The following is a 19452-nucleotide window of genomic DNA, read 5'->3' as shown; positions in this document are numbered from 1 at the left end:
AATAATAATGGTCATAATGAGGCCATCAAAATCTTTTCTTGTAGTAGGTAACCAGGATTTCTTTATTTTTTTAAGGAAAAAAATATTTTTATACCTTTTGTATTAACTATTATAGATACAACTTTTTGTTTCTTAAAAGAAATTAAAGCTTATTCTTTCTCTACTGAATTCATACTTGTGTAAATATTGTAATATATGTTCATAATTATACCAATATTCTCATTAATCTTGTCAAAAAGCCTATCATTAATAATAATATTATGTATATTATATAATTAATAGAAATAGAGTAATATTAATATTATAATTTTACTATTAGAATAATATTTCAATTAATATTTGAATTAGATTTATCTAAATTAAAAGTAATAGTTAACATAGCATTTTTTATTAATTTATACTGATACTTTATTATAAAATATAAAAATATTATTTTAAGAACGCGTGTCGTCTCTGTAAAATTATTTATTTCTAGATGGGAAGACAATATTCTCTTTAGTTGTCATTTATTGTGTACTATTCTTGATTGGCAGATAACATTATTATTATGCATGTGAAAATTATGTGATTCATAATTAGAAAACATCAATCACTAATAAATTCTTTTGATATATATATGTTCAGGAAATTTTCTTCACTGTTATCACTTTTTGTTTGTTAATTCTGTTTCTGGGAAGCATCAATTTATATAAAGCAAAGTCACAGGCTTTTACAGCTTCACCTTCCAGGGAATTACACATGTCCACATTGCAGGTGGCCCTATTGCTCTGAAATTTATTACTACAGTCAAATAGTAATAATTAATAGAAACTAAAAAGTTTATTGAAAAATCAACTTCTAAGGATTAGCCAATTAATTTGTATAAATGTTAAAAATTTAAATTCGTTAGCAATAAATTCTTAAATAAATTTTAGATCGTGATAAATTAATTTTTAGTTTGTTACAAAATAAAATAAAAGATTTCTAAAAGTATTTCACTTATATATCTTCATTGTGTAAAATTCTTTTACTCTTTGTATTAACAATAATTGATAAAAATAAAAAAAAACATATACTTAATACTTGATAATAATTTTTCAAAAAATTATACTTGATAATTCGTCTCTTAAATCTTAATTGTTATAAGTCTAAATTTGAGTTTGAAGAACTAAAAATAAAGAATGCTATTATTTTTTATGTTATTTCATTTAGGTCAACCAGATTTCTTAAATTCTTAATAATAAAATTTGAATATAATAAAAAAAAGTCTTAAAAACCATGCTTTTAGTATTTTTTTTTCTTTTTTTTTTCTTTAAATCTGACTTTTTTTTTCTTTAAATCTGACTTCAAAGTGGACCAAATGCATCAAAGCTGAAGAATGAGATCCCAAGACAACATGATGCTTTTGTTAGGCCCAAAACATTTATGTGTGATGAAAAAATGAAAATTCTATCATAGTGTTTCTTTGTCTAATGATGCCATATTGAAAAATATTTGTTTGATTAAGGCACAACATATTATTCTTGTATGTAGTTTGGAGACACAGGAATCTCAACTCTATTAATTTGTGAGATTTTGTCTAAAAATTGATAACATAAGAATTCATATCAACACATAATGTCCAAGCTAATTAAGTAAACATAATAACTTTCTTTAATAAGAAAAAAATAAAGTGATTTGTTTTGGTCCTGGCTAATTATTAAGTTACACTAATACTTTATAGTTATAGCCCTATCATCACTATCATAAAGATCAATTATAAAACGGATGTATGAAGAATCAATCATGGGCCTTGCTGCATCATTTGGAAAAAAAAAAAAAGAATTGTTTCTCCTTTGCAAGAAAATTTTCATACTTGAATGTTAAATCAGATTGTGTTCTGAACATTTATAATAAAATAACACTTTATGAATAATATTGGATTGTAATTTTATTTTGAATAATATATAAATAAAAAAATTATTTGTATGCTAAAATCAACTACTAAAATCGGTCAATAATATATTTATATATAAATATATATGTAATTTATTTTATTTTTAATGTGTATTTTAATATATATTTTATACTAGTCACTAATTATGGTGATTAATTTTAATGTATTCGTAAATGTTATCCAATTTTCTCTAAATTAAAGGATAAGTGGTGAAAATAATAAAGCTCATAGTTTATGTTGATATTTTGTAATGAAATATGTAAAAAAAAGTAGACATGTGATAGTTGTTGGAATTAATTCATGTATTAGGAGTTTATGACTTTATGGATAGTTGGGTTTTCTTTACATACAATTTGTTTAATTTGTGACCTATCACAATATAATTCAATAACAATAACCATATACGAAATTATAAGGGATAAGTATTATTTTGATCCCTCACGTTGAGGGTCGGAATTAAATTTGTTTTTGGTGTATATTTTAATTTAAAATCATCCTTAATGTGTTTTTTTTTGTATTAAACTCATCCTTTTAATTTTTTTGGACAAAAATGCCCTCCACTACCATCAGCATCTTTACCTCCATCACCACCAGCACCTTTACTCCCACCACCAGCACCACCAGTACCAGCACCTTTACCTCCACCGCCAAGAAAAACAACATCAATAAAATCAACACAAATTCAACAAATTCACAAATCAGAAATTCAACAAATCAACACAAATTCAACAAATTCAGAAATAAAAAATTCAACAAATGAACCCAAATTCAATAAATCAAGAAATAAAAAATTCAACAAATTAACCCAAATTAAACAACCAAATCAAAATTAGAAGCAGAGGCAGTCACAAATACAGAAGCAAAAGCAGTCATAGAATCAGAAACAGAAACTCAAGCAGAAGCATATGCATAAGAAGAAGATACTGATGCAGAAGCCGAAGCTGCAGAAGCAGATGCAGCAGAAGAAGCAGATGCAGCAGAAGAAGAAGCAAAAAAAGCAGATGCAAAACCACCGGCGCTTGGCCACCCATCCCCAGCGGCGGCGACAGAGCGTCCAGGGACCGGCGACGCACTCCACCCTCAGATCCCTCTCTCTCCTCGGCCACCCATCACCCGTGGACCAGCTCAGCCTCGGATCCCTCTCTCTCTTCTTCATGCGCCGCCCTCCTCGCGTCGTTCTCCTCTTCCCGGCGACGGTCCTCCCTTCCACCGGCGCTCCCTCTCTCTTTCCCCTCTTCTCTTCTCCCTCGTCGCAACCCTCTCCTTTCTTCTTTCTTCCGACGACAACAACGACAGCTCCAAGCTTCACCGGCACCGTCCTCTCCCCCTTCCCCTTCCCCTCCCCTCCCCCTTCGCATTTTCTTTCGGCCCCCCACCCCAAAAACGTGTTTTCTCCCCCTCCCCCTCCCAATTTCCAAAACGTGTTTTTTTTATATAATTTTTTTATTAAAGTAGGGGTATTTTAGGAATAAAATTATTTTTTTAAAAAAAGACGATTTTAATACAAAAAAACACGTTAAGAATGATTTTAAATCAAAATATACATCAGGGACGGATTATTCCGATCCTCAACGTGAGAGACCAAAACAGTACTTATCCCAAATTATAATGACACCATTGCCTTTTCATATTTATTTTTTTAAATGATGGTATCAACTATCAAACAACCATATTATTCATACATGCATACAAATTAAACTCTTAATTTTAATTTATAAATCCTAAACTCCTATTAATTAAACTTTTTATTGAATTAAACAATATAATGTATCAATTTCCTTATTAACTGTAGTCCATCATTATTAGTCACGCACGAAGTTAATTTTTCAGTGAAACACGCAGCATCTTATTAAGTTAAAAATAAAATTAAATACTTAATTCACAGGATGGTGACAAAGATTTTCAATTAATTTTCTTGTTCTCTTCTGAATCTTGATCCACAATTTGCCTGAAATCATGCAAAGACGTATTCAATGGGGGCAACCATGTCTCCACTAGTGCAAGACAAGCATGCATTTGCAGGCAAGAATTACATGGACCCACCACCCTATTTATATTTTCATATATAATTATATATAAATATAAGCATTTAATTTTCATATAGTGCAAATAGTTTTATACAAACGATATCACATCAATAAAAATTATTGATTTTGAAATAAACATAATACTTTTTATAATCGTGTAATCGTGTTATCATTACATTAAACTAAACTTCAATTATAATGATTTATATATTATTTGTTTCATATTTTCTGATTTGATGGAAAACTCCTCTGACCAATGAGCTAGTTATATTATAACATTACGTAAATCAATAATGTTAAAGAGAAAAAAAAAATCTAAACTTTAGCAACAATAATAAATATTAAATAAAATAAATTCAAATTTTTTTGGTTAAATTTTTTTTTAATAAACTACTAAAAATATATTCAAATAATTTTATTATTAATAAAAATATATTCAAATTTTTAGTAATTTATCATTTTTTTATTATCAAATATATTCGTAGGTAAATCATACATGAAACACTAATAACTCTATGATTGCTATAGTTACATTACTACATATCTTAATGTAATTATTGGCCATATATTGAATTCTTGTCATGAATTGTATACGTGCATCACCTCTCTTGTGTCCAAGTATTTTCTTCACTTTGGCTTGATGGATTAAGGCTATGATTTGGTGTGTTATTCAACTTAGCTAAATTAACCACATACATAATTTTTTTATTCCTCAAGATTAAAGATTAATTCACCGTATAAAATTGAGTTTAATTTAGAGTTTGTTGTTGGCTAATAAATTACTACATATATACACAAAACAATATTCAAATCCTGACACTTACTTAAACAGACTAGTAAAATAACCTGAGATTCAATGCACTAGAAAAATTAAACATATTTTTTTTTTATCTTGTTAACCAAGATATTTTTGTAGTAACTTTTAGTTTGATCTTTTTTTAATATTCAAATTATTATTCTTTCCACTTAAAAAAAATAGATATGAAATCAAAAGAAGTTGCAAGTGTGTTTAGTTCCCCAAAATAACAAATACTTAGTTATCTTTATGTGCTTTTTAATTCCTTTTAGAATATACGTACGTGACAATGACATAGTTTATTGCCTTTTCTTGTGAGAGGAAAAGTTAAAAGGAAAAGGGAAACAATGTAAGTTAATCGAATTTTTAAGCCTCCCAATATAAAGGTTTATGAAATTAAAACATTCCCGCCCTTAGTTTTACTCAAACTTCACATTCAATAAATAATGAACGTAAATATTATGAAATATGAACATGCTTCATTTCAAAAATAAAACAGTGATGATATTAAAGAAAAATTACTAAACATTTGGTGTTGCCGTTGTACATGCTTTTTTTTTTTTGTCAAGCTTTTTTTTCTACTCAAAAGTTTAGGTAAACTAGACATGGATCAACGCATCAAGGTCATGGTTCCGAACCTACGACCCTGGAAGTAGGCCCAAAGAAATTTAGGAAAGTAATTAAAAAAACCATCAATTTTTGAACCCAAAAAAAAAAAATAATCAAGTAAAAGAATCTACCTTCATGACAAAAAAAAAAAAAAAAATTTACAGTTATCATAATCGAACAGATAATTAAACCGACAATAATATATATATATTGTTCACTTTGGCTTGATGGATTAAAGCTATGATTTGATGTGTTATTCAACCTAGCTAAATTGACCAGAAACATAGTTATACCAAGTAATATACCATTTTTTCTTTTAAGATTTGAGCTTCTTAGATTTGAGAGATATTATGAATTAAAGGCCAGATTCTTCAGTTGATTTTTAGTTTTGAGATCCGAATAAATATTTCTATGTATTTTTTTACAATTAAAAAATTATTAATTATTAAAATAAAAAAATTAAAAATACCAGAACTTTATGTCATGAGTAAAAATTTTTGACAAAAATATTGAAATTAGAAATGCTATATTTTTTAAAAGAAATTTATGCATTCAATGCATTAGAAAAATTAAAAATATTTTTCTTTAATCTTTTTAACCAAGATATTTTTGTGGTAACTTTTAGTTAAATATATCTTTTTAATATTCAAGTTATTATCTTTTCCTCTCTGAAAAAAAAAAAAAACACTTTTCGTTTTGAAAAGAAGGTTATCTATCGTTTTCTCTAACAACCAATACATATATATCATTTGAATTTTCTTTTATTTAACATGTCACTCTTTTATCCGAAATTGCAAGTGTGCTTAGTTCCCTAAAATAACAAATACTTATTTATATTTATTTTCATTTTAATTCCTTTTAGAATATACGTGACACAATTTTTTTCATTTTCTTGTTAGGGGAAAATAAAAAGGAAAATAATACAAGTTAATCGAATTTTTTTAAGTCACCCAATGTAAAGCTTTGTGAAAATAATCCCGCCCTTAGTCTTACTCAAACTTGACATTTAGTTAGTAATAACCGTAAATATTATGATTTATGAACAAGCTTCCTTTCAAAAATAAAATAGAGATGATATTAAAGAAAAATTACCAAAAATTTGGTGTTGCCGTTGTTCAATTTTTTTTCACTGTTTTTTTAAACTTGACAAGCTAAGGATTTTAACGAGACACATTGGACTATTAGACTTTGGCCACTGCATTTTTTATTTTTACCATTAATATTCTATGAATTTAATACGAGGAATAAAGTTAGAATAGTGGAGAGAAAAATGGAATGGAATTGGATTAAAAACCAAGATATCCACATACATCATCAAGCCGATTTACAATTTTTTTTTTTTTTTGAAAGGAGAAGTTAAACATAATAAATGGAGTCTAAAAAGACAACAAACTGAATCAAACAAAAATAATTAAAAGAAAGTAACTGCAAAGAACATTAATAGATATTTTCTGTTGCCTTCGATATTGCTATCAAAACAATAGAAAAAATTCACACTTAACTATTTCTTATAATTTATAAAGAATTGATGGACAATATTGACAATTTCTTTTTTTATATTCTGAAAATTTCTTCTATTTCTTTTTAGCCAAATGTTCCAAATAATGGTAGAGAAACACACCATTTACTTCTTTCACTCTTATTTACTAGTTTCTCAGTCTAACTTTAAAAATATTTTTTTTAGAGTTTTTGGACACGACTATTGTCTTCAAACAAAAGATAACCATACGCATTAAATTTACCAAAAAAAAATCACAGTAAAAAAACAAGTGATAATTATATTTAACATCTTTGTTACACAACACATATATATATAATATTTTTTTGGTGGACCACTCTAAATTGAGTCAGTTTCTTCTTCGTATTGACTCTTTCAAATAAAACAAATCTGTTTATAATTAATAATATTTTTTATTATTGTAGGACTAATCTAAACTTTAATTAACGACTTAGGATACATTTTCTTGACTATACATTTATACAATGGAGATAAAAAATTAATAACTAAATTTGGATGTTGAACATTAAAATAATTTCTAAGATCAAGATGCCTAAATAGCTAATAAAAAATTATCTTAGCTTGTTTTAATTTTAGCGTATCTTATGATTGGAAATGTCATCATACTTCTTCATATTAGTACAATACAATGTTTCTTAATACACGTTAATTTAAATATATGTCCAATTATTTTTAATTAAATTTAATAGTTTGCCTTAAATATAATTTTGCAATAGTGGTATTCAATAATTAAAAAAAAAATGGTTAAATGTCACGTCAGTTTCTGAATTTGCATCCTCACCGTTAAAAGTAAAAACAGATTTGAACTTAGAGCATGTGAAATCATGATTGTAAAATAGGGTAAAGTATATTTTTTGTCTTTAAAGTTTCACAAAAGTTTTAAAAATATCCCTAAGTTTTAATTTGTTTCGATTTTGTCCCAAAAGTTTTCGACTTGCATCAAATATATTCCTAACGGCTAATTTTTAAAAAAATTTAAGGTCAATTCAACAACAATTTCATAAGAACAACCCTCAACACAAATAAATCAAGTATAATTTTTATGCATTATTGTTAGATTGGTCTTAAAATTTTTGAAAATTTAGCCGTTAGAGATATATTTGATGTAAATCGAAAACTTTTGAGACAAAATTGAAACAAAATAAAACTTAAGGGTATTTTTAAAATTTTCGTCAAATTTCAAGGATAAAAAATATACTTTACCCAAAAGTAAGGAATAGAAAACAACACAATATTTATTTGTCTCACAAGTTTTCACTCTCTTATGTTACATTTTAATCATGTTTCCCTATGTCCATTCATATTTTGTTGTAATGGGATCAGTGGCGGAGCTTGAAATGAAATTTTGGAGGGGCCAGATAGAAAATAATTGTCAAAATATTTTTGATATAGACCCATTTAAGATAAACTCATCTAACCTCATCTCTTTGATTTGGGTGATATTACCAAATTTGAAGCTATTTTTAGGATATCGTTCTAAAGAATTAAGGTCAAACTCATTAGATACAACTCTTTAAACTTTTGAAAGTTGTATCTTACTTTCTTCGTGATTAATTAAAGTAGAAGAACTATCTACATGTGTTGATATTGTAAAAGTTATATGTTTTCCTTCTTGAATATTAGCCTTCCTCTTAAAAAATCATCATCAACTCTTTGATTTTTTATGATTATTTTATATAAAAATTTAAATATATATCCGGTAAAATATGTAAAAAATAAATTAGAAGGACAAATATTAAAATTTATAATATTTATTAAATTTTTTATCAATTTATACAAATACAATAATATCAATACTTATTGAATATTCTAATATTTTTATCATATAAAAAAATTAAATTAAATAAACAGTAAAATATAAAATAATATTAAATTACATAAATAAAAAATATCTAATTTTTTATATTTGAACTCAAAGGTAGAGAGGGAATGTTGCTTATTGAATAGAGAGGTGCGAAATGTGAATACACTCAATTCAGTCCAAATTCGATATGTTTTGAATGTTTAAAACTAAAAACTATTGTGCAATAAAAGTAAAAGATGAAGATTAAATTTTGATATTTTAAGTCATAATAAAATATTTGAGCCAACTAAACTATTTTTTATTTTTTGAAAAAGTATTACTAATTTTTTTAATAAAAATTTGGGGAGGCCGTGGCCACCCCTTGTCTGAACTAAGCTCTGTCTGAACTAAGCTCCGCCACTGAATGGGATGATTATAAAAAATATATACTTTTAAATATCCAAATAACACATGTTGTATTATATCTATTTTTATTATTTTTGGACTTATTGAAACAACCCTAATTCCAATATTCAAACTTTTATTATTTTTTCTTAACATTATGTTCTAATAAACACATTTTTTTAAATAACTAAATAACATCAGTCTTCATTCCTATTTTTCACAATTGTGGTAGGAATTTCTATTAATCCTTTCCACTCATGTAATTAAAGATGAAGATGGATGCAATGTCATCCTATCACACCTTTGAATTATATATATATATATATATATATATATATATGTCTTTTGTAGAATTTTATCTTTTAATAAACATTACAAATGAACTATAACTCAAATGATATAATCTCCTCATCTTTACTTAAAGGTTTTGAATTTAAGTCTCACTCTTAACTTTAAAAAAAAAAACATTACCTACATATTATCATGCTAATCTCTTTGATGAACAAGTTAGACCCAATTTGGATAAACAATTTAATTAAGTTTCTTTTGAAAAAATAGCTTAAACAATAAATGACTATATTAAAAGTAGTTTATAAATAAGTTATTTTATATTTGAATTTTTAATTTTAAAAGTAGTTATTTTATAAAAATGTGATAAAAAGTGATAGTATTATGAGAGAAGTCATTTTTTTAACTTCTCTATAAACTCTTAAATAACTTCTTAGAAAGCCACAATTTAATTTTAAAAATTACACTAAACATTAATACTACTACTTTTCATAAGTCAAAAGTTCAAAAAAATAACTTTTATAGCTTCCAAACAGCCCTTAATACTACAACTTAAATAAAGTTATCGATCTTAAATCCAATGAACATGAACAAGTAAAAATTATTTTTTATCTTTTACTTTTTACTTTTTACTTTTTAGTACTATCATTAAACAGGCACAGGATTCGGTGATCCAGGAATCTTTGGACCACTTAGTGGTCCAAGTAGAAACATGTTTTTAGAATTTTTTTATCAATTGCTACGTAGTTCTTGAACTAATTTTAATTACAAATCAACCTCATATATTTTATTTAATTATAAAAATAGTTTTTATTTTATAAATTATTATTTTATCAATTATCAATTATATTTATTAACAATCAAATACAAAAATAACAACCAATTATATCCTCCATTCATCCTAATAATTTCAATTGATTAAAAAATTAACTTTGATCTCGTTACGTTCGTCCATGGCTTCCAAATCGTGTTTCCTTGAAATTCAATCGATTGGTTTTTCAAAACAATCGATTGAATGATAACTCAATCGATTGGTTTACACTATATCACAAAACAATCGATTGAAAGTTGTAAGGTAGAATGGTAAAAAGCTTATACCAATCGATTGTTTATACTTTCCAATCGAATGAATACCTAAAAATAATCGATTGTTGTTGTTACTCAATCGATTGAATTTACGAAAACAACATGGATTTGCCAAATACAATCGATTGGAAAGTGATGACATTGAAGTTTTAGCCAAATTCAATCGATTGGTAATGTAATCCAATCGATTGGAAGGTGATGAAGTTGAATGTTTTGCCAATTTCAATTGATTGGCAATGGTACATAAAATTTATAAAACGTCAATGATATTTTCTTTTAAATTAATTTATAAAATTTTTTATATTTGTGTCTTATGAAAAGTAAAAAAAAAATTATAGTAGAGTAAAACTTAGCTGAAACCAAATAACATAGTGTAACACACATCTTTGATCAATATTAAAAAAAAATTAGACTAATTATGTACATAAAATCTTAAAAAATATAGTTCTATCTTTTTTAATTAAGTTAGCTTTAAAATACCAATAATGCTTTTTTATGTGCTGCTTTTAATTTAAAATCCTAGAAAAAAATTGATTTAAAATATTATAATGTTATTATATTGGCACAACACTTTATTTTTGTATGATAAATATAAGTACATTTTTATATAAAGTATTTAAAGTATATAAAAATGTACTCCTATTATAAAAAAATATTTAAAAAGTCATTAAATTTTTATATGTTATTAAAATTTAATAAATACAAGTACATTTTTATATGTTATTTTTAATTTAATGTACTAATAGGAGTTAAAATTAATTTATATTTAATAATTTTATACTAAAATTAATTTACTATAATTTTGTTTTATACTTCTTTTAGTATATTTTTTTATATTATATAGTATTTTTTCTAGTATCTTATTGTACAATGTGTAATTCGAATTACCATTTGATTCGAAATGTGAGTAATTCGAATCAATTTGATTCGAACATCCTCCTACTCACGTGTTCCTACTAATTCGAATTGATACAATTCGAATTATGCTTTTATAATTCGTTCTAAGTTGATTCGAATTACTTGTATGCAATGGTTGGGAATAATTGGAGCTGTATTGATTCGAATTATTAAGGAATGTAATTCGAATAAAGTTGTTTCGAATTACATTAAAGTGTGCCTTGGTGAATTCTTGTATTATATTCTTGTTTGACTTATATGTGTAATAAACTTCTCTCCTTAGCTTAAATACGTTTTTTACCCTCAGTTTTATATTAACTCTAAATATATTAAAAGAATTTACTCAATATATTCTAACATTTAACTAATTGCAAACACTTATCCCAAAACATATTTACAAAAATTAGAGCACTAGTTACTAATATTTTAACGAAACTAAATTTGTGCATAACACAAATAAATAAATTAAGCATACTTACTACTTGATACGCTGCTACCTTATCAATATCATATACTTTTTGTATTTTTTACTCTGCCTTACTTGAATAAAAGCAAAAGGTACTATTGATCGGCAAAATTAATTTTATAAATTACCAATCTATAAATTAATTTTATGTACCATTACCAATCGATTGAAATTGGCAAAAAATTCAACTTCATCACCTTCCAATCGATTGGATTATATTACCAATCGATTGAATTTGGCTAAAACTTCAATGTCATCACTTTCCAATCGATTGTATTTGGCAAATCCATGTTGTTTTCGTGAATTCAATCGATTGTTTTGAGGCATTCATTCGATTGGAAAGTATAAACAATCGATTGGTATAAGTTTTTTACCATTCTACCTTACAACTTTCAATCGATTGTTTTGTGATATAGTGTAAACCAATCGATTGAATTATCATTCAATCGATTGTTTTGAAAAACCAATCGATTGAATTTCAAGGAAACACGATTTGGAAGCCATGGACGAACGTAACGAGATCAAAGTTAATTTTTTAATCAATTGGAATTATTAGGATGAATGGAGGATATAATTGGTTGTTATTTTTGTATTTGATTGTTAATAAATATAATAGATAATTGATAAAATAATAATTTATAAAATAAAAAACTATTTTTATAATTAAATAAAATATATGGAATTGATTTGTAATTAAAATTAGTTCAAGGACTACGTAACAATTGATAAAAAACTCTAAAAACATGTTTTTTACTTGTACCACTAAGTGGTCCAAAGGTTCCTAGACCACCGAATCCTGTGCCCATTAAACATCACATAATTGGCACAGGATTTGGTGGTCCAGGAACCTTTGGACCATTTAGTGGTCCAAGTAGAAAACATGTTTTTAGAGTTTTTTTTATCAATTGCTACGTAGTTCTTGAACTAATTTTAATTACAAATCAAATCCATATATTTTATTTAATTATAAAAATAGTTTTTTATTTTATAAATTATTATTTTATCAATTATCAATTATATTTATTAACAATCAAATACAAAAATAACAATCAATTATATCCTCTATTCATCCTAATAATTCCAATTGATTAAAAAATTAACTTTGATCTCGTTACGTTCGTCCATGGCTTCCAAATCGTGTTTCCTTGAAATTCAATCGATTGGTTTTTCAAAACAATCGATTGAATGATAACTCAATCGATTGGTTTACACTATATCACAAAACAATCGATTGAAAGTTGTAAGGTAGAATGGTAAAAAGCTTATATCAATCGATTGTTTATACTTTTCAATCGAATGAATGCCTCAAAACAATCGATTGTTGTTGTTACTCAATCGATTGAATTCACGAAAACAACATGGATTTGCCAAATACAATCGATTGGAAAGTGATGACATTGAAGGTTTAGCCAAATTCAATCGATTGGTAATGTAATCCAATCGATTGGAAGGTGATGAAGTTGAATGTTTTGCCAATTTCAATCGATTGGTAATGGTACATAAAATTTATAAAACGTCAATGATATTTTTTTTAAATTAATTTATAAAAATTTTTAGATTTGTGTCTTATGATAAGTAAAAAAAAAATTATAGTAGAGTAAAACTTAGCTGAAACCAAATAACATAGTGTAACACACATCTTTGATCAATATTAAAAAAAAAAAATAGCCTAATTATGTACATAAAATCCTAAAAAATACAGTTCTATCTTTTTTAATTAAGTTAGCTTTAAAATACCAATAATGCTTTTTCATGTGCTGCTTTTAATCTAAAATCCTAGAAAAAAATTGATTTAAAATATTATAATGTTATTATATTGGCACAACACTTTATTTTTGTATGATAAATATAAGTACATTTTTATATAAAGTATTTAAAGTATATAAAAATGTACTCCTATTATAAAAAAAATATTTAAAAAGTCATTAAATTTTTATATGTTATTAAAATTTAATAAATACAAAGACATTTTTATATGTTATTTTTAATTCAATGTACTAATAGGAGTTAAAATTAATTTATATTTAATAATTTTATACTAAAATTAATTTACTATAATTTTGTTTTATACTTCTTTTAGTATATTTTTTTTATATTATATAGTATTTTTTCTAGTATCTTATTGTACAATGTGTAATTCGAATTACCATTTGATTCGAAATGTGAGTAATTCGAATCAATTTGATTCGAACTTCCTCCTACTCACGTGTTCCTACTAATTCGAATTGATACAATTCGAATTATGCTTTTATAATTCGTTTTAAGTTGATTCGAATTACTTGTATGCAATGGTTGGGAATAATTGGAGCTGTATTGATTCGAATTATTAAGGAATGTAATTCGAATAAAGTTGTTTCGAATTACATTAAAGTGTGCTTTGGTGAATTCTTGTATCAGATTCTTGTTTGGTTTATATGCGTAATAAACTTCTCTCATTGGCTTAAATACGTTTTTTACCCTCAGTCTTATATTAACTCTAAATATATTAAAAGAATTTACTCAATATATTCTAACATTTAACTAATTGCAAACACTTATCCCAAAACATATTTACAAAAATTAGAGTACTGGTTACTAATATTTTAACGAAACTAAATTTGTGCATAACACAAATAAATAAATTAAGCATACTTACTACTTGATACGCTGCTACCTTATCAATATCATATATTTTTTGTATTTTTTACTCTGCCTTACTTGAATAAAAGCAAAAGGTACTATTGATCGGCAAAATTAATTTTATAAATTACCAATCTATAAATTAATTTTATGTACCATTACCAATCGATTGAAATTGGCAAAACATTCAACTTCATCACCTTCCAATCAATTGGATTACATTACCAATCGATTGAATTTGGCTAAAACTTCAATGTCATCACTTTCCAATCGATTGTATTTGGCAAATCCATGTTGTTTTCGTGAATTCAATCGATTGTTTTGAGGCATTCATTCGATTGGAAAGTATAAACAATCGATTGGTATAAGCTTTTTACCATTTTACCTTACAACTTTCAATCGATTATTTTGTGATATAGTGTAAACCAATCGATTGAGTTATCATTCAATCGATTGTTTTGAAAAACCAATCGATTGAATTTCAAAGAAACACGATTTGGAAGCCATGGACGAACGTAACGAGATCAAAGTTAATTTTTTAATCAATTGGAATTATTAGGATGAATGGAGGATATAATTGGTTGTTATTTTTGTATTTGATTGTTAATAAATATAATAGATAATTGATAAAATAATAATTTATAAAATAAAAAACTATTTTTATAATTAAATAAAATATATGGAGTTGATTTATAATTAAAATTAGTTCAAGAACTACGTATCAATTGATAAAAAAACTCTAAAAACATATTTTCTACTTGAACCACTAAGTGGTCCAAAAATTCCTGGACCGAATCCTGTGCCAAGAGACTTAAATGATGTAGATATATAACTAACATGATGACTTTCATTCAAAAAACAAAAATTTAACATTTTGTCGCCTCAATTGACCATACCATTTACAATTAAGAATAACCTAGAGAATCTTTTTTGATATTTTTCTTTTTTTTTTCCTTTTTTTTCACACGAATCACAAGCCTACCTGTAATATGCTTTTTCACAGATTTATGGATATATAAATCATTATAACTTTTGTACATACGAATTACGGGCAGATTAATAGAGTATGCAGATATAAATTACAAAAAATATTTTATTTATATTAAAAATCAGTAACTATATATATATATATATATATATATATATATATATATATATATATTAATTTATACATTCTTAATTAAATAATCAACTATTAGAATAATTAAATATATCATAATAAAATAATTGATCAAATAATATATAATAAATATATAATCAAACTCGTTTATTCTAATATAATAAATTATTGCATGAGATAGATGTCAAATATCCATTAATAGCATAATTAAATAAATTATTATATTTTATATCCTTTCCGTAAGTATTGACTATATTGGCCAAAAAATTATTGCTCATCTAACATAACTCAATAATCCATAGACATTAGATGAATTCAGCTACCAAATTAGCTGATTACCACGTTTTTTTCCTTACCTTTATAGTTCACACATTATTTTACACATCTTTTCAATAAGGCTATCAACTATTCATAAGAAAAATAATCAAAGTGTTTCAGATTTGAATAGTCAAGTTTTTCAAGCATACTTTAACATAATTTCAAAAATTGTATTATCCGGACTAGCTATTTTAATGGATTGACGTAGTGTCTAACACATGAGGGGACATCTAATTTGAAAAGATAGGAGACTTAAACCCACAACCTCTTAATTGAGTATGAGGAATTTATGCCATTTGAACTATTACTCATTGGCAACTAGAGTTAATAGTTAACTGATGCTAATTAAAAAAAGTTAATCCCTTAATATTATTTTTATTTTATTTATCTTAAATTATAAATAAACTAATATTGAATAATTAAATAGAAATATCAAAATTCGAATATGTCAAATTACTTCTTTGGCCATGCGGTAACTCACAAGAAATTTGATCCAACAATTACATTTCGTTAACACCATTAGTATAACACACTAAAACAAATTCTTTTGCAATCCACATTTACCACTTGTCATTTTTCCATTGAAATAATGGTCAATGACATAGTCATCCACTCATCCTAGTCATACTAAATCTTGGCATATTAGTCATGTATTTAATGCAAAGAAAAGAATAGAACAGAAACCACCCCATTATTATTTTTTAGTTTGCAGAGCATACTACTTCAGAATAATAAGTTTTACATCACTGCTCCGATCCAATGTTGCAGGACCTAATGCACTCACTTTACATCTATGAATTTCCAACACATAACAATGTCTCAAAGTATTGATGAATAGATCTAGGCACTTCATCTCTGTAAACTTTACAGAGAACCCTCAAACCATAATCTTCCAGGCTATAAGACATTATTTTACCATTTTTGAACAATACAAGCTTGGAGTTCTCCTCCTCTTCTTCTTGGCGATGAACAAAACTTAACACAGAAAATGGATTACTTGAAACATTCCACCACAAGGCCGATTCCCCATCATGCATGCGGTTAAGATTGACACGATATCTGGCAACCCATGAAGAGTAATCTTCCTCCAACTCCCAAATATCAAACTCCAAAGTATCAGATAGAATCAAGTGCAACCTCCCTCTACATTCTCCAAAATACTTAACACATGAGTCATCAACAGATGGCACTGCTGGCAATTTATCAAAGCAAAGCCGGTTGGTATCAAAATAAACGGAATTGTCATGATCTAAACGAAACCAATGAATAGCACCGTTGCAATAAACTCCCTCTGTGACACGTAAGCCATCAGGTAGGTTGCAAATAACTTCACTCCAACCACACGTCTCCGATGAATACAAGCGAATCTCAATTCTGGGATTGAGAACCTTAAATTCGACCCTACGACCATAATATCTAACCGATGGATCCATTTGGCCGAATAAAATAACTTTGTAAGAAAGAGGTTGTTTCAGAGGTTCGAAAACAAGATAAGCCTTCAATTCAAAAGGTTCAAATATATCATCACCGTATGGGGAATCTACATCGCCAACCGGGTAATCTAGATAAACGCATTGGTCATCGCTCATCGCTGGGTTGTGTATGCGAAAGTGGCATGCTCGTGAGTCTTCACTTGTTGGACCAGGTTGGGATGTCGGTATAACATTCCATAGTAATAGACCATTGCAAGAGTGCATAATAGAAGACCTGTAGTTGCATCCATCAAGATCAAGGTGGAAGAACATTTTGTTGTCATTGTTATCATTGGCGTGTAAAGGAACTATAGAAGCTCTTTGGGCCTTGGTGTCTGCGAAATTTTGAACCAAAAGAGCAGTGGGTGGAGGGTTGTTATTGTACTTGTGGTATAAACGACAAGTATGTGAATAAGGAAATTTGGTGTTGGAGATGAGTGACGACCATTTCTTACACACACATTTGCATTGAATCACTTGCTTCACTGGCAATCGAAGAAGGATCTCTGTTAAGAGATCCCTGTCTCCGATCACACAGTCACATGGACTATCCATCGTGGATGATGTGTGGTGCTATAAAACTACTAGGTATGGGTCACACACCTCAAGCCTACTACTATATATAAAAAATGAGTAAAGCTAGTCAACTAAAAGTATATCAGCCAAAACCCAACTAAATATCTTTAGATGAATTCAAAATCTCTACGAGTTAATATATATGGATAGGTTAATGTGAGAGAAAAGAGGAAGATTTTTATAGGGTTTAATTATGTTTACTTAATCAATTTAAAATTTTTTAAATTTTGAATTTAAAAAAATTAAAATTAATTAATTATTAATATAAATTAATGTAATTTTATTTAGTTTTTGGCTGATAAGCTTTTGGTTCCTTATACTTTTCCATAAAAAAATTAAAAATTATTAATCGAAACACATAAGACAAAAAAATTCATGCAAATTAAAATAAAATCAATTCATTTATTTCGATCGAATCAAATAATTATTATAATTAATTAGTTATAATTAATATATTTAAATAAAATATTAAATAATTTAATATTATTTTAATTCAAAAAAAAAATAAAACAGATCTAAGGAGGTCCCAAAAACAAAAATTAACCATCTTAAGTATATAAAATTATTATATATTATATAATTTTATTTTTTTATTTAAAAAATAAAATAAATAATTATTTTATATAAATAATTAAATTATTAAATTAAAAAACAAGTAACCATTCTTAAATTGTGAAATATATTATTTTTATTATTTTTTGATTAAATAAATTTTTAAATTTTTAATAATTATTTTTTAAAATATTTTTTCTTTTTCACAGCTATTATATCATATAAAAATATTTTAATATTTATAATAATTAAAAAATATTTATATATTATAGTATATACATGAAAGTAAATTAATTTTAAAAAAAAATAATTTTTCATAATATTAAAATTATAACACATTAAGTAAATTTATTAAAATAATTATATTTTATATATTTTAATTACGAATATATTTTAAATGCATATAACAAAATTGTTAGAATAATTTATTTATATTATTTTATAACATATTTTTTATGATATAAAACATTAAAATTACTGTCACAATAATATTTAACAAAATAAATTAATTAAAAAATAAATAATTTTTATGCTTTATCGAATTTAAAATAAAAATGATAAAAATTAAGATAATTTTTTTATATAACAAACACTTATTATTAGTATTTTTTAATGAAAAATATTAAGCATGATTATATATATTACTAAATATATAATATTATATTTAATTATATAATATTTTAATTTTTAATCTTTTCTCTACCAAATTTTTAGATTCGTTCTTGATTATAACACTTTTAAAGTCAATAATCAAAATACACATAAGACGAAAAAATTAATATAAATTAAAACAAAAATAATTTATTTATTCATATAGAATTAAATAATTAATATAATTAATTAGTTATAGTTAATTAATACATTTAACTTTAATAAATCATGAAACACCTTCAAATACCGGTTTTTTTATTTATTTCAATGAAAAAAAAAAATTGTTTTTCATTGTACATCGTTTTAAAAAATTTTATATTTTTATCCATTATCTCACAATTTCGTACTCAGTG

At 25.6% G+C, this 19452-nt stretch overlaps 1 protein-coding gene across 1 annotated transcript; it reads right to left on the bottom strand.

Annotated features, from left to right (window-relative positions):
• Positions 1–16639: 16639 nt before the first annotated feature.
• On the bottom strand, positions 16640–17875 carry LOC112729343 (F-box/kelch-repeat protein At3g23880-like). The gene has a single exon (XM_025779587.1). The coding sequence runs from the start codon at positions 17873–17875 to the stop codon at positions 16640–16642; it is 1236 nt and encodes a 411-aa protein (XP_025635372.1).
• Between the last annotated feature and the right edge of the window lie 1577 nt (positions 17876–19452).

Source organism: Arachis hypogaea, chromosome 2 (genome assembly GCF_003086295.3).
Source record: "Arachis hypogaea cultivar Tifrunner chromosome 2, arahy.Tifrunner.gnm2.J5K5, whole genome shotgun sequence".
Taxonomy (NCBI): Eukaryota; Viridiplantae; Streptophyta; class Magnoliopsida; order Fabales; family Fabaceae; genus Arachis; species Arachis hypogaea.
This window is presented reverse-complemented; position numbering and strand designations above follow the sequence as displayed.